The 19019-nt window shown below is 51.1% G+C and overlaps 1 protein-coding gene across 1 annotated transcript; it reads right to left on the bottom strand.

The window, feature by feature from the left end:
- Nucleotides 1-14976: 14976 nt before the first annotated feature.
- LOC136477253 (uncharacterized) lies at nt 14977-17739 on the bottom strand. Its single transcript, XM_066475372.1, has 9 exons — nt 17441-17739; nt 17280-17341; nt 17128-17189; nt 16173-17031; nt 15990-16079; nt 15802-15900; nt 15654-15713; nt 15417-15565; nt 14977-15320 (listed from the first exon to the last, which is right to left on the bottom strand). Exons 1-9 carry the CDS (start codon nt 17595-17597, stop codon nt 15239-15241), a joined length of 1620 nt encoding a protein of 539 aa, XP_066331469.1. The 5' UTR covers nt 17598-17739; the 3' UTR covers nt 14977-15238.
- Nucleotides 17740-19019: the final 1280 nt, after the last annotated feature.

Genomic DNA, 19019 nt, shown 5'->3' with positions numbered 1-19019 from the left:
CGAGCCCCCCTCGTTCCCCCCGGATTGGTGGTGAACGTCGCTCGGAACAAATGGAGCCACAACTCCCAGTGGGGAGCGATCCCCAAGTACCCCTCACAGACGGCGACGAAGATGGCCGCCTGCGCGATGGAGTTGGGGCTGAAATTGTGAAGCTCCACGCCATAGTAGTGCGGGAGCGCCCGCATGAAGTTATCCACCGGCGACCCGAGGCCTCGCTCGTGGAAGACGACGAAGCTCACCACGTAGCCGTCGCGCGGCCTCAGCTCCGACTCGTTCCCCAGAGCAATCCACTCCGGCTCGTCAGGGTCGGTGACCGGGCGAAGAAGACCGGCCTCCACGAGCGACTGCAGTTTCTCCTCGGTGACGTCGGACCGCTCCCAGGGATCCGCCGGGAGGATGACGGGACCACCAGCCATTGCGCGGCGGAGGATGCTGCTACGGCGGTAATCTCTCTCCCTCCCTCTTTCAGTCTCTCACCCTCGCCCTTCTCCTCCTCGGCGCTCTATGCTCTCAGCAACGGCACGGAGGCAGCAAAAGCGAATGCGGAAAAGGTAAGAAGGGGAAGGGCGAGGTTCTTTGCGTATTTATGCAGGGACAAGACGAAACCACCGGGCGACGAAATCGGGGAAGTTTCCCCCAAAAAATCTGGCGCGGTTATCCAGATCCGGTCTTACCACCCACGCGCCCACTCCCTCCTCATTAAATCGCGCGTGCAGATACGTCCCGTCGGCTGACGCCACGTCACGTCCAACCGCAGCAGCAGCAGGCGCCGTTTCGCCTCCCCGAAAAAGCCGCCTCAAAAGACGCGCCTGCCGTTATTAGCCGTAGGGAGAGAAATAACCCCCCCCGATTCCTTTCAGGCAAAGGATCTGGGCACCGAGCCCGCTACGGTCCAAGGGTTCGAAGGCTGGGCCCTTAGGGGTTTCGACAGCCGCCCCAGGGCGACAGAGTCAGGGGCGACTACAGGCGAGCCTATACGAGGCCGAGGCCCAAGCAAGCGAAACGCTTGGGACGCCCTGTGTCGTGTCCGAGACCGGTAGGGAGGTCTCCGAATGGGATCCCACCGTAGGGAGGCACCGAGCCACCGAGGCCCAGCGAACGGCCTCGGCACCCACTAGAGAAACCCTCCGGTACTCTTGGAGCGTGTCTCCGGACCGCTAGCCGACCCCCAGTGAACGAGGTACGGGCCTCCACTCGGACTTACCCGATAACAGCTCACCGGAAATGCCGTCGCTCGCGCCCACCGAGGGTAGCATGGCATCTTCCACCCCTCCTTCCGAGCGAAAAGAAAGCGCGAGGGTCGAATAAAAAGTCAGGAGAATCCCTGACGGCCCTCTTGCCCCACGCAGAGGCTAAGGGACTCTTCCTACAAAATATTGCCGAGGCCCAGCGACTTAGGCTCACACACGAGGGGGCTCGGCAAAACAAACCCTCCTTCCGAGCGAAAAGGAAGCGCGAGGGTCGTTCAAAAAGCCAGAAGAACTCCTGATGGCCCTCTTGCTCCGTGCAGAGGCTAGGGAGCTCCTTCTACAAAAGACGCCGAGACCCCGCGACTTAGGCTCGCACCCGAGGGGGGCTCGGCAGACAGACCCTCACGCGCGAGGGGCGAACCAAAAGCCAGGGGGACCTCTGACCGCTCTCTCGCTCCGTGCGAGAGACTCGGGGGCTCCTCCTGCAACTTTGCCGAGACCCAGCGGCTCAAGCTCGCACACGAGTGGGCTCGGCAAATAGCCCCCCCGTCCGAACGAAAAGGACGTGCGGGGGACGGACAAAAAAGTCGGGAGGATCCCTGACCGCCCTCTCGCTCTGTGCAGAGGCTCGGGGGCTCTTCCTGCACCCAAGATAAAGACAAAGCGACCCAAGCCCGTTACGGTCCAGGGGTTCGAAGGCTGGGCCCCCAGGGGTTTCGACAGCTGCCCCAGGGCAAAAGAGTCAGGGACGACTACGGGCGAGCCTGTACGGGCGCGCCCTGTGTCGTGTCCGAGACCGACAGGGAGGTCTCCGAATGGGATCCCACCGTAGGGAGGCACCGAGCCACCGAGGCCCAGCGAATGGCCTCGGCACCCACTAGAGAAACCCGCCGGTACTCTTGGAGCGCGTCTCCGGACCGCTAGCCGACCCCCAGCGAACGGGGTACGGGCCTCCACTCGGACTTACCCGATAACAGCTCACCGGAAATGCCGTCGCTCGCGCCCACCGAGGGTAGCATGGCATCTTCCACCTCTCCTTCCGAGCGAAAAGGAAGCACGAGGGTCGTACAAAAAGCCGGGGGAACCCCTGACGGCCCTCTCGCTCTAGGCGGAGGCTAAGGGGCTCTTTCCGCAGCATCATCGAGGCCCTACGATCCGAACTCGCACCCACGGGCCCGGCAAACACAATGAAAACGCCTCACTCGAAAGAGAAAAAAGCCCCTGAAGAAGTGAAATCACTCCTCCAGGGCCTCGGGGGCTACACCCGGCGGGTGCGCTCGCGCGCACCCACCGAAACCTCGAATACAAAACACCATCCCGACAGGAACTATCAAGAGCCAATTCTCGTCAGAACCTCGGGGGGAGTGCCTCCACTCCCCCCAAGGCTCAGGGGCTACTGTCGGATACCGTGAGAAGGGGTACCCTAAGCAAGACCCAAAAAACGACTGCTTAGACTTCGTAAAAATCGAAACCAGCTAAACACCGCTGGCCTCGGCCGATTCTCCGACTCGCCCGAGGCCCCCTCACCACTGACCTCGAGCGATCCCCCACCAAAGGCCTCGGCCGGGCCACCGACCCTTCGTCTCGCGCGAGGCGGGCTCGGCAGCACTCCGCTGCCTCTTCCTTCTCCCGTCCCTCTGACAAAACGTCGTGTCGCATTAACTCAGCCAACTGCTGCCCCTGACATCGGCCGCATGCTCGGCACAGTACAGCGGAATGGCCGACGGGACAGGAGGCAGGACTGGGCAGGGGTTACCCGCCACTGTGCTAACCACTATGCACATGGTTGATGCCCATGCCTCACTGAGCTGCCAACTCTTGCTCCAAGGACAATGCAGCATGAGGAGCCACGTCTAGGCTACTGTGGCCTCGGAATCAGTACCCAGGACCAATAATTCCCTCCAAGGCCTCGGTAGTTTGCTTCAGGGGCTCGGTAGCCTGAGGATCTATGTCCGCCGAAGCCCCCCGCGATGGCTCGGCCTCGGCACCTGCAGAGCCACAGCTCCCTACGACGTCATCACACGATGACCTGCACGTCGCCCGGACTGGGCAGGGGTTACCCGCCACTGTACTAACCACCATGCACATGGTTGACGCCCATGCCTCACTATGCTGCCAACTCTTGCTCCGAGGACAACGCAGCGTGGGGAGCCACGTCTAGGCTACTGTGGCCTCGGAATCAGTACCCAGGACCAATAACTCCCTCCAAGGCCTCGGCAGTTTGCTTCAGGGGCTCGGCAGCCTGAGGATCTATGTCCGCCGAAGCCCCCCGCGATGGCTCAGCCTCAGCACCTGCAGAGCCGCTGCTCCCTACGACGTCATCGCACGGTGACCAGCACGTCGCCCGCCATGTCCTACATCAAGCTGTACTGGAGCCCCACGACGCACAAAATCGAGTATGACCGGCGCGTCACTTCTGCACGACAAGGACGGGGCCACTCCATCGACCATACCACAACAGTGGCCGGCTACAGGGCTCGGACACGCCACCCCATTTACAAAAAGCGCTATGTAGCAACCTATGTACGGTCCCAGTTCTCCCTTAGAGTATAAAAGGGAGGGACCGGGGCCATTTCTGGGGGGGAGGGCAAGAAGCAGAAAGACGAAAACACCGATAGAACTACGCACTCCTACGCTGCTTGAGAACAACGCCTCAAGCAGCCCGCGCCACCCTCACCGAGACCTGGGGCTAGCTCCCTCTCTCACCTAGCTTGTAACCCCCTACTACGAGCACTCCAGTGCAAGGAATACAAGATCGATCTCTCGGACTGGACGTAGGGCCTCGATTGCCTGAACCAGTATAAACCTTGTGTCTCTTTGCATCACCATCCGGGATTAGGGGCACGCAGCACAAATTCACTCGTTGGTTGAGGGACCCCTGGTTCCAAAGCACCGACACTAAGTCTGCCAGTGTCGTCCTCATCCTCGTTCTCCTCATCAGACAACACAATCAGTGATTGAACGGTGCGACCAACTCGCGATCTATGCTCATCTAACTTCTCCTCATACCTTGCACGAGCCAGCTCTACGGCATGTTCCTCGCTGCAACCAATCTCTTCATGTATAAAATACAATAAGTTAGCAACGTGATTATATTATATTTAAAATCATGCAATAAAAAAAATACTTTCAAGCACTCACTGCCGCATAATGCAACAACATGCTCGCTCAAGACCTACATCTGTACTCTTGTCTCCTCCCTTACCTCATTCCTTGCCCTCTTCTCCTCTAATGTCATCCATCTCTCCAATCCCCATTTGTTAAGCCCAACATCAATCGGGTTACAAATACCACGTTGTCTAGCAAACTAACGCATCTTTTCTTTGTGATGTTTAACGAATAGGTTGACGTAGTCAGGTCCATATCCCCTCTTCCATGCAATTACTTGCCTCTTCTTCAGTTCATCCAAGAACTTAGCTTGACCATCATAACATTCACACCTGCATTTCCTAGTGCTCTGTTCAAACGGAAAATTCTATCATATATGTCTTAGCAAAAGAAACAAAATACGATTTCATGTTTACCACAAAAATAATCAACCTCATCATACTCAACCATATGGCCACAATAATAACCTATTCCAAGCTCCGAAGGGACTAGACCATAGTTGGATTTAACACCACATTCGCATATGACAGGAGGTGCTTTGTAAATTACCCTTTCTTTCTTCTTTTCCTTAACCTTTCGCGGTTCTTCCGGCCATTGGTTCTTAGGACCATACAACCACTCCTTGAAATGACACTTCACCATTGAAAACACCTAAATAAATAGACATTAGTACATGAACACATATAGCTCAACATTTCAACACATACACTTTGCACTTACTTCATGTTTGTTTGGATACACAAACTCCAACGTATTCTCAAGGTTTATCATAGCTCGATCTCCACAATCGCACAGAGGATGTTCCTCGAGTCGTCTAACTGTGGCTAGGTGCTTCTCCTTAGCCGTCATTGGCGGAGGGTTGGGGGGGTGGAACCCACCGCTTGAAGTGCTCACGTGGATGTCTCTCTCTAAACCAATTGTCGAAAAGGAGGTACCTAGGATCAAACTTGTCTGCACCGTCGATCCACTGAAAGAAAAAGCACCTCTCATGGTCCTACACAACGAGATTCCAACATAATATTTGTCGGTGTAGAAAGTGACCAATTAGTAAATATTTGTAGTTTTGCTGTATGTTGTGATCGGAGGTGGCCTAGCACTCAATGACACGGGATTTATATTGGTTTAGGCAACGTGCCCTACGCCTAGTGGGGGTCGGTTGGTGACTTTATTCCCGAGCCTAGGTGCTCAAAGTCTGTAGTGAGGGTACAAACGAGAAGGAGAAAGGAGGGGGTGTGCAAAAGGTTCGGTTGGCTCCGACCGGAAGGGTCACGGTCGGAACTTGGTGGTCCTACGGTTGGGAGTATTGATGTCGATCTAGTGAGTCTGAGCTTGAAGAAGTCGATCTCTCCTCATTGGAGGGAGCGCATCCCCTTTTATAGATGAAGGGGATGGCTTAGCAGGTGAGAGGGGGAGAGTACAGATATTTCTAAGCCTTGCTGCCTACGATGATGTAAACTAGATAATGGTTGACGCCCTCCAATACTATCGATGTCGCTGTAGGATGTCAGATGTGCATGGGGGGTCGAGCTATCTTCTTCAGGAAGGATGGATGCCGGTACCTGCAAATACTTTTGGATGCCTAGCGGCATGTGAGGAGTCGTGCTATGTTCACCCGGTATGGCAAATCATCGAGCCCATACTGCGATTGATGTCCAGAGACGCGGGGGGGGGGGGGGGCTTACCATATGGGAGTTTCTAGCGTCCCCTATAATACTTTGTGATAGGGTGGCTGTAGAGCACTGTTTCGCACAGGGTATGGTCCTTGGTACAGTGGTGTTGACTTGTGGGCCATGCCTTGCCTTTCTCCGCACGCCTTCTGGTTCTTTCCGAGCGGGCGTCCCCAGTCGGATGGTCCCCAGTCAGTTCTGGCGTGCCAGTCAGAGAATAGCGATGAGCAGGGTTTTCTATGAACCCCGGTCAGAGACACAGGGTCGAAGTCAGAGGCGGTCCTCGGGTCAGGCTTTCCGAGTAGAGGCCGTGCGGAGGCAGCCGGGGCTTGACACTAGCACTCCAATCAGAGAGGCCATTCAGAGTTGGCCTAAGCCTGAGCTAGTGCTCTGGTCGGAGAGATGGGCCGAAGGTGGCCTGGGCCTGAAGCGAGTGCTCCAGTCTGTTGAGTTTAGACTCTTGGGCCGGTCCAGAAGAAAGAAAGGCCATTTTCCTGGGCCGAGCCCTGGCGTGGAAGCCGGTCCTCGAGGGACCCTGGGTTTATGAACCCGACAGGAGCCCCCGAGCCCCTGGGCGATTCGGGTAGAATCGTCCGGGGGATTTTTGTCTTGCCGGCGGGTGCGCGCGAGCGCACCCGCGGGTGTAGCCCCCGAGCCCCAAGCGGTCCGGGCTGAACCGGTTTGGGGGTGTTGTCTCAGCAGGCGTGTATGCATGTTTTTTAGTTTGAGACGGAATTTGTTTAACCACAGCGTCGTTGTGCAGCCGAGGTGTTTTTAAGCGCGGGGATTGGATTGAGACAGAACTTATTGATCCCGACGTCGGTGCTCGTCGGGGATCGGACAAGGAAGTTTTTAGTTTTTGAAACAAACCCTGGCGTCGGTGCGCGCCGTGGATGGAGACAGCTTAGTTTTGGATGCAATAGAGTTTGATCTTTGACGTCGGTGCGCGCCGTGGGATCGGGTAAGGTGGAGTCGCGAGTAGTCCTAGGCGTCGGTGCTCGCCGTGGACCGAGAGAGTTAGTTTTTAGTTAATTCAGGAAGCCATTACGTGAGTTTAGGAGTCGTTGTCCTAGGAGCCGTAGTCGGATGTCGCCGATCCTGTCGACGCGAGTTTAGGAGTCACGATCCCAAGAGCCATAGCCGGATGTCGCCTATCCCGTCGACGCGAGTTTAGGAGTCACGGTCCCAAGAGCCGTAATCGGATGTCGCCTATCCCATCGACGCAAGATTAGGAGTCGCGGTCCCAAGAGCCATAGCCAGATGTCGCCTATCCTGTCGACGCGAGTTTAGGAGTCATGGTCCCAAGAGCCGTAGCCGGATGTTGCCTATCCCGTCGACGCGAGTTCAGAGTCACGGTCCCATGGCATTTAAACCCCCGAGCCTTATCGGGCCTTCGTGGGGGTTGTGAGTTGTTTTGCGCTACCCCATCCGGTTCCTCACAACCGGAGGGGTTGAGTTTCATCGCCTGTCCTGGTCGCTAGGGCTCGAAGACTAGCTCAATGAGCTCGCTAACGGGTGTGATCGAGTGGAATCTGGGTCCATCATTCGCGACGGGGTCGACATAGCCCTCTTGTGGCATTCCACTACTCCTTTACTTGCAACCCGGCAGATGCCTAGGTCGTTCCGCAGAGCGACCCGGGTGGCCTGACGGCCTCCCCTCGATGGGGATTCTGTGGGTCTGGCGAGAGGTTTAGGATCGAACGAGAAGGTTGAGATGACCCGGTTTGCCAGACCGAGCGAAGGCCGCACGGTGCTCATCTACGGTTTTTTCCCCTGGCTCTGTTTGGTTGCTCATGTCGAATGAGGCAAGCCACCACTTCGTGGCACAACACGGAGCGTTCTGGTGCATTTCGCTACACGTGCGATGCTTAGTTCCCGAGCCCCCGGGCGGTTCATGCCCTAACCATCCGGGGGATTCAGGCGTATGGAATGAAATGCACGTATGGATGTATAAATGTTTTTAAATTGAAATAGAGGGGCTTTGATAGTGTTTTACCTTGAAGACTGGAGAGACGGGGTTCGTCGGGCTCCAGTCGGAAACGTCCGTCTAGGACCTACGCTTGTTAATCATGGGTTAGTCCTCGTGTGAACAGTTTTGTATTTAATGAACATATGCTTACCTTGATGACCTGAGAGACGGGGTTCGGAGAGCTTCAGTCGGAAATGTCTGACCGGGACCTGTGCTCGTCATTCAAGACAGAGTCGGCATGGAGGGGTGTGAGTTTGCACAGACTCCGCAACCACCGGGGTTGTCGCGGAGCGTCCGCCATAGCGCACTCTCGGGACGAACAGTGGTGGGGTGCCATGTCACCGATGCTTGAACCGTCGCTCTCGCCATCACCATCCGGGAGTTTGTGCAAACTTGGATGTGAGGGGGGATGGTGCCAGCATCCTTCGAAGCCCCCGAGCGTAGGCGTCCGCGGAGGACGCAAGGCCGTAGGGGAACCGATCGTATGGCGCTTGTAGTGTGGGCGGTACATTTCCTCCGGGTGACTGGTGAGAGATAGTAAATAAAGAGCGAGTAGTACGCATATTACTTACAGCGGGGTTTGAGCAGAGAGTTTGCTTAGAATAAAGCGCAGATGTCGTGCCGTTGAAATCGCGTGTCCTAGAGTCGATGGAGGACGTCCCTCCGATGGGTGCCGGGTCGTGAGCTTCCTCGAGGAGGTGGAGTATGCCGAGCCGGTCGGCGATGAAGTCCAGGCTCCCAAAGCGGAAGGCCTGGGATGGCTCGAAGATGGGTGGAACCCGCATCCTGGCGAGCGAGAGTGCGGGGAACTCCAGCGAGCCGAAGCGAATCATATCGCCCGAGCCCGCCACGGCGGGGGTGGCAGAAAAATGGGCCATTCGGTTACCAAAAAAGTGTTGAACGTACATCGTCTTCCCCACGGACGGGCGCCAACTGTCGGTGCAGAAAGTGACCAACTAGTAAATATTTGTAGTTTTGCTGTACGTTGTGATCGGAGGTGGCCTAGCACTCAATGACACGAGATTTATACTGGTTCAGGCAACGTGCCCTACGTCTAGTGGGGGTCGGTCGGTGACTTTATTCCTGAGCCCAGGTGCTCGAAGTCTGTAGTGGGGGTACAAACGAGAATGAGAAAGGAGGGGGTGTGCAAAAGGTTCGGTTGGCTCCGACCGAAAGGGTCGCGGTCGGAACTTGGTGGTCCTGTGGTTGGGAGTGTTGATGTTGATCTAGTGAGTCTGAGCTTGAAGAAGTCGATCTCCCCTCGTTGGAGGGAGCGCATCCCCTTTTATAGATGAAGGGGATGGCTTTACAGGTGAGAGGGGGAGAGTACATATATTTCTAAGCCTTGCTGCCTACGGTGATGTAAACTAGATAATGGTTGACGCCCCCAATACTGTCGATGTCGCTGTAGGATGTCAGATGTGCACGGGGGGTCGAGCTATCTTCTTCAGGAAGGATGGACGCCAGTACCTGCAAATACTTCTGGATGCCTAGCGGCATGTGAGCAGCCGTGCTATGTTCACCCGGTATGGCAAATCATCGAGCCCATACTACGATTGATGTCCAGAGACACGAGGGGGGGGCTTACCATATGGGAGTTTCTAGTGGCCCCTACAATACTTTGTGCCAGGGTGGCTGCAGAGCACTGTTTCGCGCAGAGTATGGTCCCTGGTACAGTGGTGTTGACTTGTGAGCCATGCCTTGCCTTTCTCCGTACGCCTTCTGGTTCTTTCCGAGCGGGCGTCCCCGGTCGGATGGTCCCCAGTCGGTTCTGGCGCGGCAGTCGGAGAATAGCGATGAACAGGGTTTTCTATGAACCCCGATCGGAGACGTGGGGTCGAAGTTGGAGGCGGTCCTCGGGTCAGGCTTTCCGAGTGGAGGCAGCCGGGCCCTGACGCTAGCGCTCCGATCGGAGAGGCCGTTCGGAGTTGGTCTGAGCCTGAGCTAGTGCTCCGGTCGGAGAGATAGGGCGAAGGCGGCTTGGGCCTAAAGCGAGTGCTACGGTCTGTTGAGTTTAGACTCTCGGGCTGGTCCAGAAGAAAGAAAGACCGTTTTCCTAGGCCGAGCCCTGGCGTGGAAGCCGTTCCCTGAGGGACCCCGTGTTTATAAACCAGACAATATTAGTAGCATACTTACACAAATAAAGAAAAATAATAGTGGAAACAATTTCTTACATTAAACGACTGCATGTGTAGAAGCAACGCGTCGCTGTGTCCGGATGTTTCGATTGAAAAACATGGGCCAGGAAACCACAAGCACAATTTGGGACAAGGAGGTCGGGAGAGACGGGGGCATCTTTGCTAGACGCGTCGGGGTATAATTCTCGAGGACGACCCCGTTTTCGCCAAAACTCCTCCCGAAACATTTCTTGCATCTAACAAAACGGATGTAATTTAATAGACATAAATCAAAACATCACAAATAAATATCAATGAGAACCATAACTACAATACAACTAATTTCGTTCTAAGAACCCAAAGCAGTTAACGTTAAACCATAAACCTAGGGTTTTTCATTTGATGCACAATAATGAACACATAACATAACTACATGCGCCTAGGTTTGCTAGCTTTTTCACGTCTTGGCATCATCCTACGGTTGTATAATACATATATTGATGGATACAATGAAACCCTAAGGGATGACGATTATTACGTTCAAAAATCTGACTAATACATACCGAATCGATGCGAAAAAACTATGAGGGGAGCGAGGATATCTTGCTCTCGAAGATCTACGGATCAAATCAAAGTTTTCAAGGTCCAATATGTCGATTCGTGAGGTATGGTGAAGTGGGGAGAGAAAAAACCTGAGAGGGAGGAGAAAGAAGAGGAAGAACGCTCGGGCAGGAAGGTTGGCCGAGGTTAAATGACAGTGAGCTCGGCGCCAGAGTGACTGGCGCCGACCTCGGCGCCAAGATCTACGGCACCGAGCTCGATGCCAGTCACTATGGCGCCGAGCTCACTGCCATGTCATCTATCGTGCTCAGGAGCTCAGCGCCAGAGACGCTGGCGCCGAGACGTGTTAGCTCGGCGCCAGCACCAATGGCGCCGAGCTAAGAGTCCATTTTCTAAATTCTTTTCGCCAGAGGTCTATTTGTGAGAAACTTTCAAAAAAAAAAAAGATGACTAAAATGTAAAAAATTCGGACGTCCTCCGTGATGTCTGCACGATCTCCGGCGGCGCCCCGTCCGGTTGCCGCCGCCGTCATGCTCCCATCCCGTGTCAAAAACCTAGCCCAGTGCATAAGAATAGCACAACGTCTTCCACGACGAAGTCAGTTCCTGATGTGCCGCCGTCCACGCCGTGAGCTTTTCGTAACCTTTCTGCACAGGTGTTCACTAGCAGCATCCGTTTGTTTCTAGTGTGCCTCCATTTGTTTTAATGCAGAAGCGTACGAGCTGCAGCGTCGTTTATGTGTGTTGAACGCACGCATCTGCAATTTTGTCTACCACGCCGCTCCAGGCCGGCGGTTTTGGAACGTTTCGGGGCATCCGGAATGCTAACCCAGCAGTCAGCGGTCGATCGTGATGGCATATCGTTTTTTTTATTCTTGAAAAGGTAGCAACAAATATTACGAACAAAAAAAAACGAGGCACTTTACATTTACAAGGCTACAAGCAAACACGAGGTGTCCTACCAACTTAGTACTGTAACAATGCTAACCCTATCACAGATCGCGATCAGAGAGTGAGAAAACCCGACACCGAACAATGGCGTGTCGATACGTACCCACGCGTGTAGGGCACCCCGGGCCCGAGTCACCGTGCGCGCACGCACGAGAGAATGAGAGATGCATGCTCCTGCGGCGTCGCGGCTGGCTGATGAGCTGAGCAGCGAGGCGCCACGCGACACGCAGCGCTCGATTATTACCAGCAATCAATCCGAGATCCGTGGCACTGTTAACCGGATCACCGGCTGCGCTGCGCAGCTCGATCAGCCGTGTCCATGGCAGCATTGATCAGAGGTGCCCGGAGACAGGGCCAGGGCCAGCCATGGAGGGATGGCTTCACTTCATGGCGGGGCTGCTGTATCCGTGCGATGGAAATATATCTGCTTCTGCTCCGTGCAATGTACTGTACTGTACATGCAGTGGTCCATCATTGCCTTGAGGGGGCCTCCTCTTCCATTTCCATGCCGGGCTCGGGCGCTTGGCGACGCTGTCGTCCTCTGTGTCGAGGGACCAGCAAGCCTGGTAGCGGTTTTCGGATTGGTTGGGCGGCGACGCGCCAGTAATGCTCTCCTCGTGACGACACCCTGGTTGAAAAATCTTACTATTATTAAACTGGAGGCTCCAACGGACTACACGTTAATTCTCATCAGATACGATAAGAAAAAAATAAATACTAGAAATTTTCACCATCCAGTCATCAAATCTAAAGTGTGTAGTCACTCCTAACCATTGGATCTATTTTGTTATTTAAAAAATTACCCACATCTGCTATTATAGATTAAAAAATAGACAAATATATCATTTTTAGGAGAAAAACAGATTCCGTCATTCTGGGAAAATCCATCCAAATACCGACGTCATATAGTATAGTTAATAAGATACCGTGGTAGTACGTCCATGGTTGGCCTCTGCCATTATTATAGATTAAAATATAGACAAATATCTCTATGGTCCTACGTCCATGGTTGGTTATTACATCCACGCCAACAAATCCATCCAACCGAGAACTAAATGTATTAACACAAAATCTGGATAAAAGATATCGAAGGCAATATATCGACACCAACAAAATAGATACACATCTACTGGACTCCTAAATATAGGAACCCATCTAGCCAATCTAGACCGCCTTTACATATTTTGTCAACCACCAGCAAACAAGAGTCCATCTATTCACCGCTGGAATCCATCTATTCACGCTGTTCGCCCGGTTGTTTCCATCATCACCATCGATCTATTCACCGCAGGAATCCATCTATTCACTGTTCATTAGGTTGTTTCTATCATCACCAACCAAAGGTCTATTGTTTTCATCATTCATCCATTTGCAATCTAATCTGTCTCCTGCAATCTACATGAATCATTATTATTTTTAGTTTACAAGTTGCAATGATTAGCAAAACCTTAAGTGAGATTAGTCCAGGAAAGGAATTGTGGAAAACCAAAAGCACGGGTCACTAGAATGTCGGATGCAATCTTGCTAGGTAGTGGCAATCAAATCAGTCTCAATATGATTCTTATTGACCATCAGGTATAATTTTCCAGTTTACATGCTAATGATAATAATAAAAAAACTAGGGGACCAAGATGCATGGAGTTATCAATAAGGCATGTATGGAAAAATTCAAAACACTGATCGCTGCAAATGTCAGTCACAACAGCTGCACACAAAATATCGACCAATGTGGAGAATGATAAGGTACTAAACTTCTTCCCGACAACTAATATAAAGAAGATCAAAGATACACAAGACATTCCAAAGTATAGTTTCCAGTTCTTTGGTACAAACATGCTTTCTAATAGAGTACAAATAACAACATGTACCTCCAGGTAAACTTTTGCTAATGTTATATTTTTTTATGCTTTTCCTCATTTGATCACTATTTGATAATAAGAACTCATATTTATTTATCATAGATATCATAGGAGTTGCAGCACACATTGGACCGATGGAAGAAACCAGGACATACTTTGGAGCAAGTGACCAAAATCTGTGATATTGATCAAGTAGGATTTTTTTCCTTCCCAAATGCTACTGCAGCAACCCTGATGAACTAAAGATATTTCCTTATTGTTTTTCACACGTTAAATTAGATTATTTTCCCTAATGTTTCAGTAATCTTAAATTACATTATTTTTTACTTCAAAATTTACAGTGGACAAGAAGTTAAGGTTCGATTTTAGGGGTCCAAAGTTGAGCAAACTGATGAGAGCGCAAAATCTCATGTCATTGCAATAACATCTACAACCATGAAAAAAATTGACAGTAAGTCTTCATTTAATATCAATAATTCAATAATATTAGTCATTCAACAAGCATCTAAGGAAAGTAAATAATTCTTATTTTGCAGAATATTCTTTGTCATCAACCAATGCAACACAAGTTTTTGTAGATTTACCAATTCCTGAAGCTATGGATGCATGTAACAGGTAAATCAAATTAAAATAGTGGTATTTATATTTTGTATATGTAGCTTACACTCTAACATGGTAAAATTTCTTTGTATAAAAAAAGCTTATCTTCAAGTGGTATAGTATAGAAGAGATTCATATTGATGACCATTTAAAAGGGAAATTGGAGGAGCAAATGCAGTACAATAGAAGAACTTGAGAAGAATTAGGTTTGATTTTGTATGAGTCACCAATTAATAATAATATTTTTCGCTTGACAACTTTCATGACACACTAGGAAAAGCTAAATCCTAAAAATTATCAATATTAGCTATATGATATAGTATGTTTTATAAGAAAGAGAATCATGTATCTCTACCATTATGAACTACAATTCAAAATAATCCTTAAATTTGTATCTAAATTGTTGACATCTGTTATTTAAAAAATAATAATCTTTTAATATTGCTATACACACGGTTCAATTACTAAAGGGAGATATCCAACACGTCCAAATAATGTGCGAAGTCAGTTGGGGCACAAAACAAAAGAAAGAAAAGAAAATATCCAATCGTGGAATCAAATTAATGAACACTATTAGCAATACCACGGCGATCTCTCTCAGACATACCAATGCCAATTCTAAACATTTCTATAACTCTGGATTCGAATAAAAGTTAACTGAATGAAGTATTTTTTTTTATTAAAACATATATTAAACATGGTTTTCTATTGCTGAAGTATTCTCAAAGTTAGCCCATATCGAATAATTTAACCTGTGCGACAGCACGGGTTGATGGACTAGTTTCCTGAATTTGTGCTGTGACGATTTGGATCTTGTTCATGTACGTGAATGGAAATGGGACGCAAGCCGCACAGAACAAGGTGCCAAGGGCAACACGATACTGAGATAAAATGGCTCCTAGTCCACACAGCTAAATTAAAATGTCTCCTCATGGGCTGGGCCTCCTTTTCCCAGTTTAAGTTACAGAAAGAATCAATTCCGAAAAAAAAAGAATCAATTCCAAAACATGTTACAGAAAGAATCTTGTTTGGTAGGTTGTGGTGCAGTAACAAAGTAGAGGAATTCCACCACATGATTCGCAGAAAAGAAATGATCAGTGTACATAAGTCAACAAAATCCAGAAAACGAATTCGACGCCGTAAATACAGAACTCGTCGTTGGAGCAGACAATAAAACCATTGTCAACAGTCTCCTCTCTCCCTGATCCTGCACGAACTCAAGCAACTGTTGTTTGGAATCTCGACAGTTTCACGGTAGCCTTCCTCTCCTTCCCAACCCGGGAAGGTGCCATAAGGCCACTGCGCAAACGGAAAGTGAAATGTTATGTCAGGCGTGAGGGGTGGAAGTGGAACGGAAAGTTAGACTGTTTGAACTCAGCGAGGAGTCCTGCAAACCTTGCTGTTTTGGTTGTTCGTGTTGATGATGATGCAGCAACCCTAGAAACTGTCTGCGGTTTCACAGCTTTGCATTGGATGCTGTTGAAGGCCGGCCTGGACTCACCTAGCTGCTGCTGACCCGTTACAATCTGGGTGCTTTGTTTCTTCTGAACAATATGGTAAGCACAGATCAGCATGAAAACTCCAGTACTTGTTTGAATTCGAGCTGAAATGTTTGGCAGCATCAATGCTCACCTGTTTCTTGCCGCAGGTCGGCTTGTCTCGTCCCTTGCCATGGGTGTGTTTGTCCATTTGCTGCATCGTATTGCAAACATACAGAGCAGTCAGCGACCTGGCTGTTGAAACTTGAAAATGCTGGGAGTATAGAAGCTGATGAACTTACCGTCACTCCTCTATTCGAATCCTTGAGTACTGCCATGGAGTTATTCTCAGTGAACGGCTGCCTTTTCTCTGGTTTTGCTTCTTTAAGCACTCCTCTTTCCTATAGAGAATGGACCAGTGAGAGGCAAAGATTTTTTACTAGTAACTAATCCTGCAGTACAATGAGAATCTGAGGGTGTAGAAACTCACATCGGTCCTTAGCCTGAATGGCCTAGGATTGGTAGTTTTCTTGAGCTTTCCTGCTTGCTCTTGATGCACTTTGCTCTGCAATTTAGCCACCTGCATTTGATCCACAACAGCATGGCAGGTTGTTCACACCCGAACTGCAGGAAAAAAGCTCCATTTCTTTTTCAGTACCATTGTCATAGTTACCTTCAGAGCAACATTCTCCTTCAGAGGAACATTCTCATTGTTCTCCAACTGTCTGTTTTCACTTTCAGAATGTGAACTGTCCAATGCTTCTTCAGTCGGAGCACTCGACAGATTTTCCTTATTGTCATCGGAATTGTCAGATCGCGATGTATCCACCTCAATTCTCAATTCCTGCAGCACCACCTTCCTTTCCTGATCGGAGCTAGCAGTTTCTGCGAGTGAGTTCTCGTCTGCAACAGTGCTGCTACAACCATTTCGGTTCTTTCTACCAGATTCGGCATTAGCACACTTCACTGAGCGTCCTAAAATTTTCTTCTTGGCATTCATCTTGGATTCCTGCCCCCGGTTCTCGCTCTTGGCCACCGTCGTCTCCTCGCCCTTCTTGGCAGCCTTCGGATTCTTCTGCTGATTCATGTACCTGCTCGGCACCTCCCGGCACGCCAAGTTCAGCTTCCTCGGCTTGGAACAGGCCTCGGACACCGTCTCCTTGCCCTTGTCTGCCGCCGGCGTCTGGACCGGCTCCTTCTTTGGCGTGCTCATGAACAGAGCCTTGACCACCGTCCCCTTCCTGGCCGCAGCGGCGAACGGCTCCTTCTGGTGCTTCATGCTGTGGAACAGCTCCGGCCTCGGCCGGACGGCCTTGCTCCGCGGCGTCGTCAGTGCCTTCTTCCTCTCGCTGGGACATTCGACCCTCGCAGCCTTGGTACGGATTGGGGATGCTCGCAGGGCGCAGATCCGCTGGACCCTTGGCTTGGGCTTCGCCGGTGCCTTCTCCGCGGCCTCCGTCCCCGCGCTCAGCCTCGCGAACCGAGCCCTCGGAGGCTTCGGCGGCGCAGAGTGCGGGCATTTCAGCATCGAGCTGCAACAAAATTAGAACCCGGGATATAAATCTGACTCTAAGACTGTAGAGTTCAAATGGAGCATCCAGCTCAAGTGGATGCTGTCGGTACCGTACCTCTGGTTCTTCCTGCTGATAGCCTTCTGTAGCCGCACGTTGGGGCTTCTCGCCGCCATGACCTGTCAATTAGCATCCCACCATTGATCAATCGACGACATTCGCGTTGTACCCTAGGTTGATTGAGATATGGGAGAGAGAAGGGGACAAACCCGCATAAAGAAGCTCCTGTCCAGGGCCTCCGGATCGACCTGCTCATGGTTCTGGTCGCAACCTGCGTGCCACGGCACAGATCAGGACCCTTCGCTAGCGCAGAACCCGCGACGCAGCGAAGAACCGAGACGACTTGCGAGGGGGTTTGTCGATCACTTACCGACTCGGAGGCAGAACCAGGCGGGGTCGTCGTCGGGGCGGCCGGCGTCGAGCGCGGTGAAGTCAACGAACTTGGGCGCCTGAATGTCCTCGTAGAACAGGGCATCGTCGTACTCCTCCTCCTCCTCGTGGTCCGGGTGCCTCGACGGGATCCCCATGGAGTTTTTTTTGGATCCTCGACGGGGTCGGCCGGCGGGCGATCGAGCTGGCAGCTGAGCTCGCTGGCGCGGCGGCGGCGGCAAGGTGCCGGTGCTTGGGCTGAGAATCTGAGATGATGCCTGGTGGCGCGGGTGCTGGGTGAATTTGAGATCGCAGAGGGGAGTTTGAGCGGGTGGAGGGTCGGCAGGCTGGGCAACTAGCCGTTTGAGCGGCGGCGTTGCGTTGGATTGGAGGGGATTATTATTACTTTTTGATTTTTTTTATTAAATAAAACGGTGGGTGTCGGCACATGGCAGCTCCACGGCTACAGAGACGTTGGCAACGGCTGCAACTTGAACTGATTGAACTCGATGGATCGGTGGGATTACATTTACATGTAGGGAGGGTCAAAACTGCTTCAGAGTTCAGATCTTCAAAACGAACCGGGTTACTGGAGTAGGAAAACAAGTAAAGCAGACGGTGATGATCCATAGGGTTGGAGAGAACTAGCCGCGTGACCGTATAATTACATGGCTTAGCACATGGTTCATACTCTAGTGAAAATAAATTAGCAAGTGTCCTCATCACATGTTTTACTATCTTGTCCCACTCCTATAGTAGCTTCGTCAATGAATTTTGTTATTAGAAGTTAAGGTTGTACCCTCGTGATTTGTAAGCTACACATCCTTTGCTTAATGGTTGAATAACGACGCGACCTTAAGCGCTCTAGGCTTTGAGGCCTGAGGGTGGTGATACAACTTGTATCCTAAAAATACTATCATTGAGAAAAAGGATGCTTTGTTGCTCAGGCCGTGTTGTTAGTGGCGAAAGAGGGCATCTACTGGGTGACGGCGAGAAGCGAGACGAGGAAGAGGTAGAAGAGGAGGGTGAGGGAAGCCATGAGCGGTCTCAACCTGGTGCGGCACACATGCCTCCTCTATTGCGTGTGTGAAGCCTCAATCGCCGATGACTTATGTGCCTCCATCTCTGTTGAGATCTACATGGACAAAACTAGCTCATGGATTTTCTGAAGTTCCTATTTGGTGACTATCGCCTCTTATCTCACTCTATCTACGCCTCTATGTTCGCAAGGTCCATCATGCTGCCTCGCCAGCAAGGTCCACACCTTCTATCTCTCACCCTTCGTTTACCTCAGTGACCCCAATATGGTAGCCACCCCAATGCTGCATGCTCTAGCTCCACCAATTTAAATCGGTCATAAGATACAACATAGAAGGTAGAGAGAGGAGGAATAAGATAGAGTGAGGACATAATCCTCCCTCTCTCGGCTATTGAATAAATGACTATTTTAATTGTTGAGGTGTCCACCGATGAAGATTCAAGCTTTATGGGTGTGTTTGGTTTGTGGAGTCACCCCATGTATCATGAGCTGATGCATCATGAGTTCATCCCATGAATTTTGGTAGAGCCAACTCATTCAC

This window comes from Miscanthus floridulus, chromosome 1, assembly GCF_019320115.1.
Source record: "Miscanthus floridulus cultivar M001 chromosome 1, ASM1932011v1, whole genome shotgun sequence".
Lineage (NCBI taxonomy): Eukaryota > Viridiplantae > Streptophyta > Magnoliopsida > Poales > Poaceae > Miscanthus > Miscanthus floridulus.
This window is presented reverse-complemented; position numbering and strand designations above follow the sequence as displayed.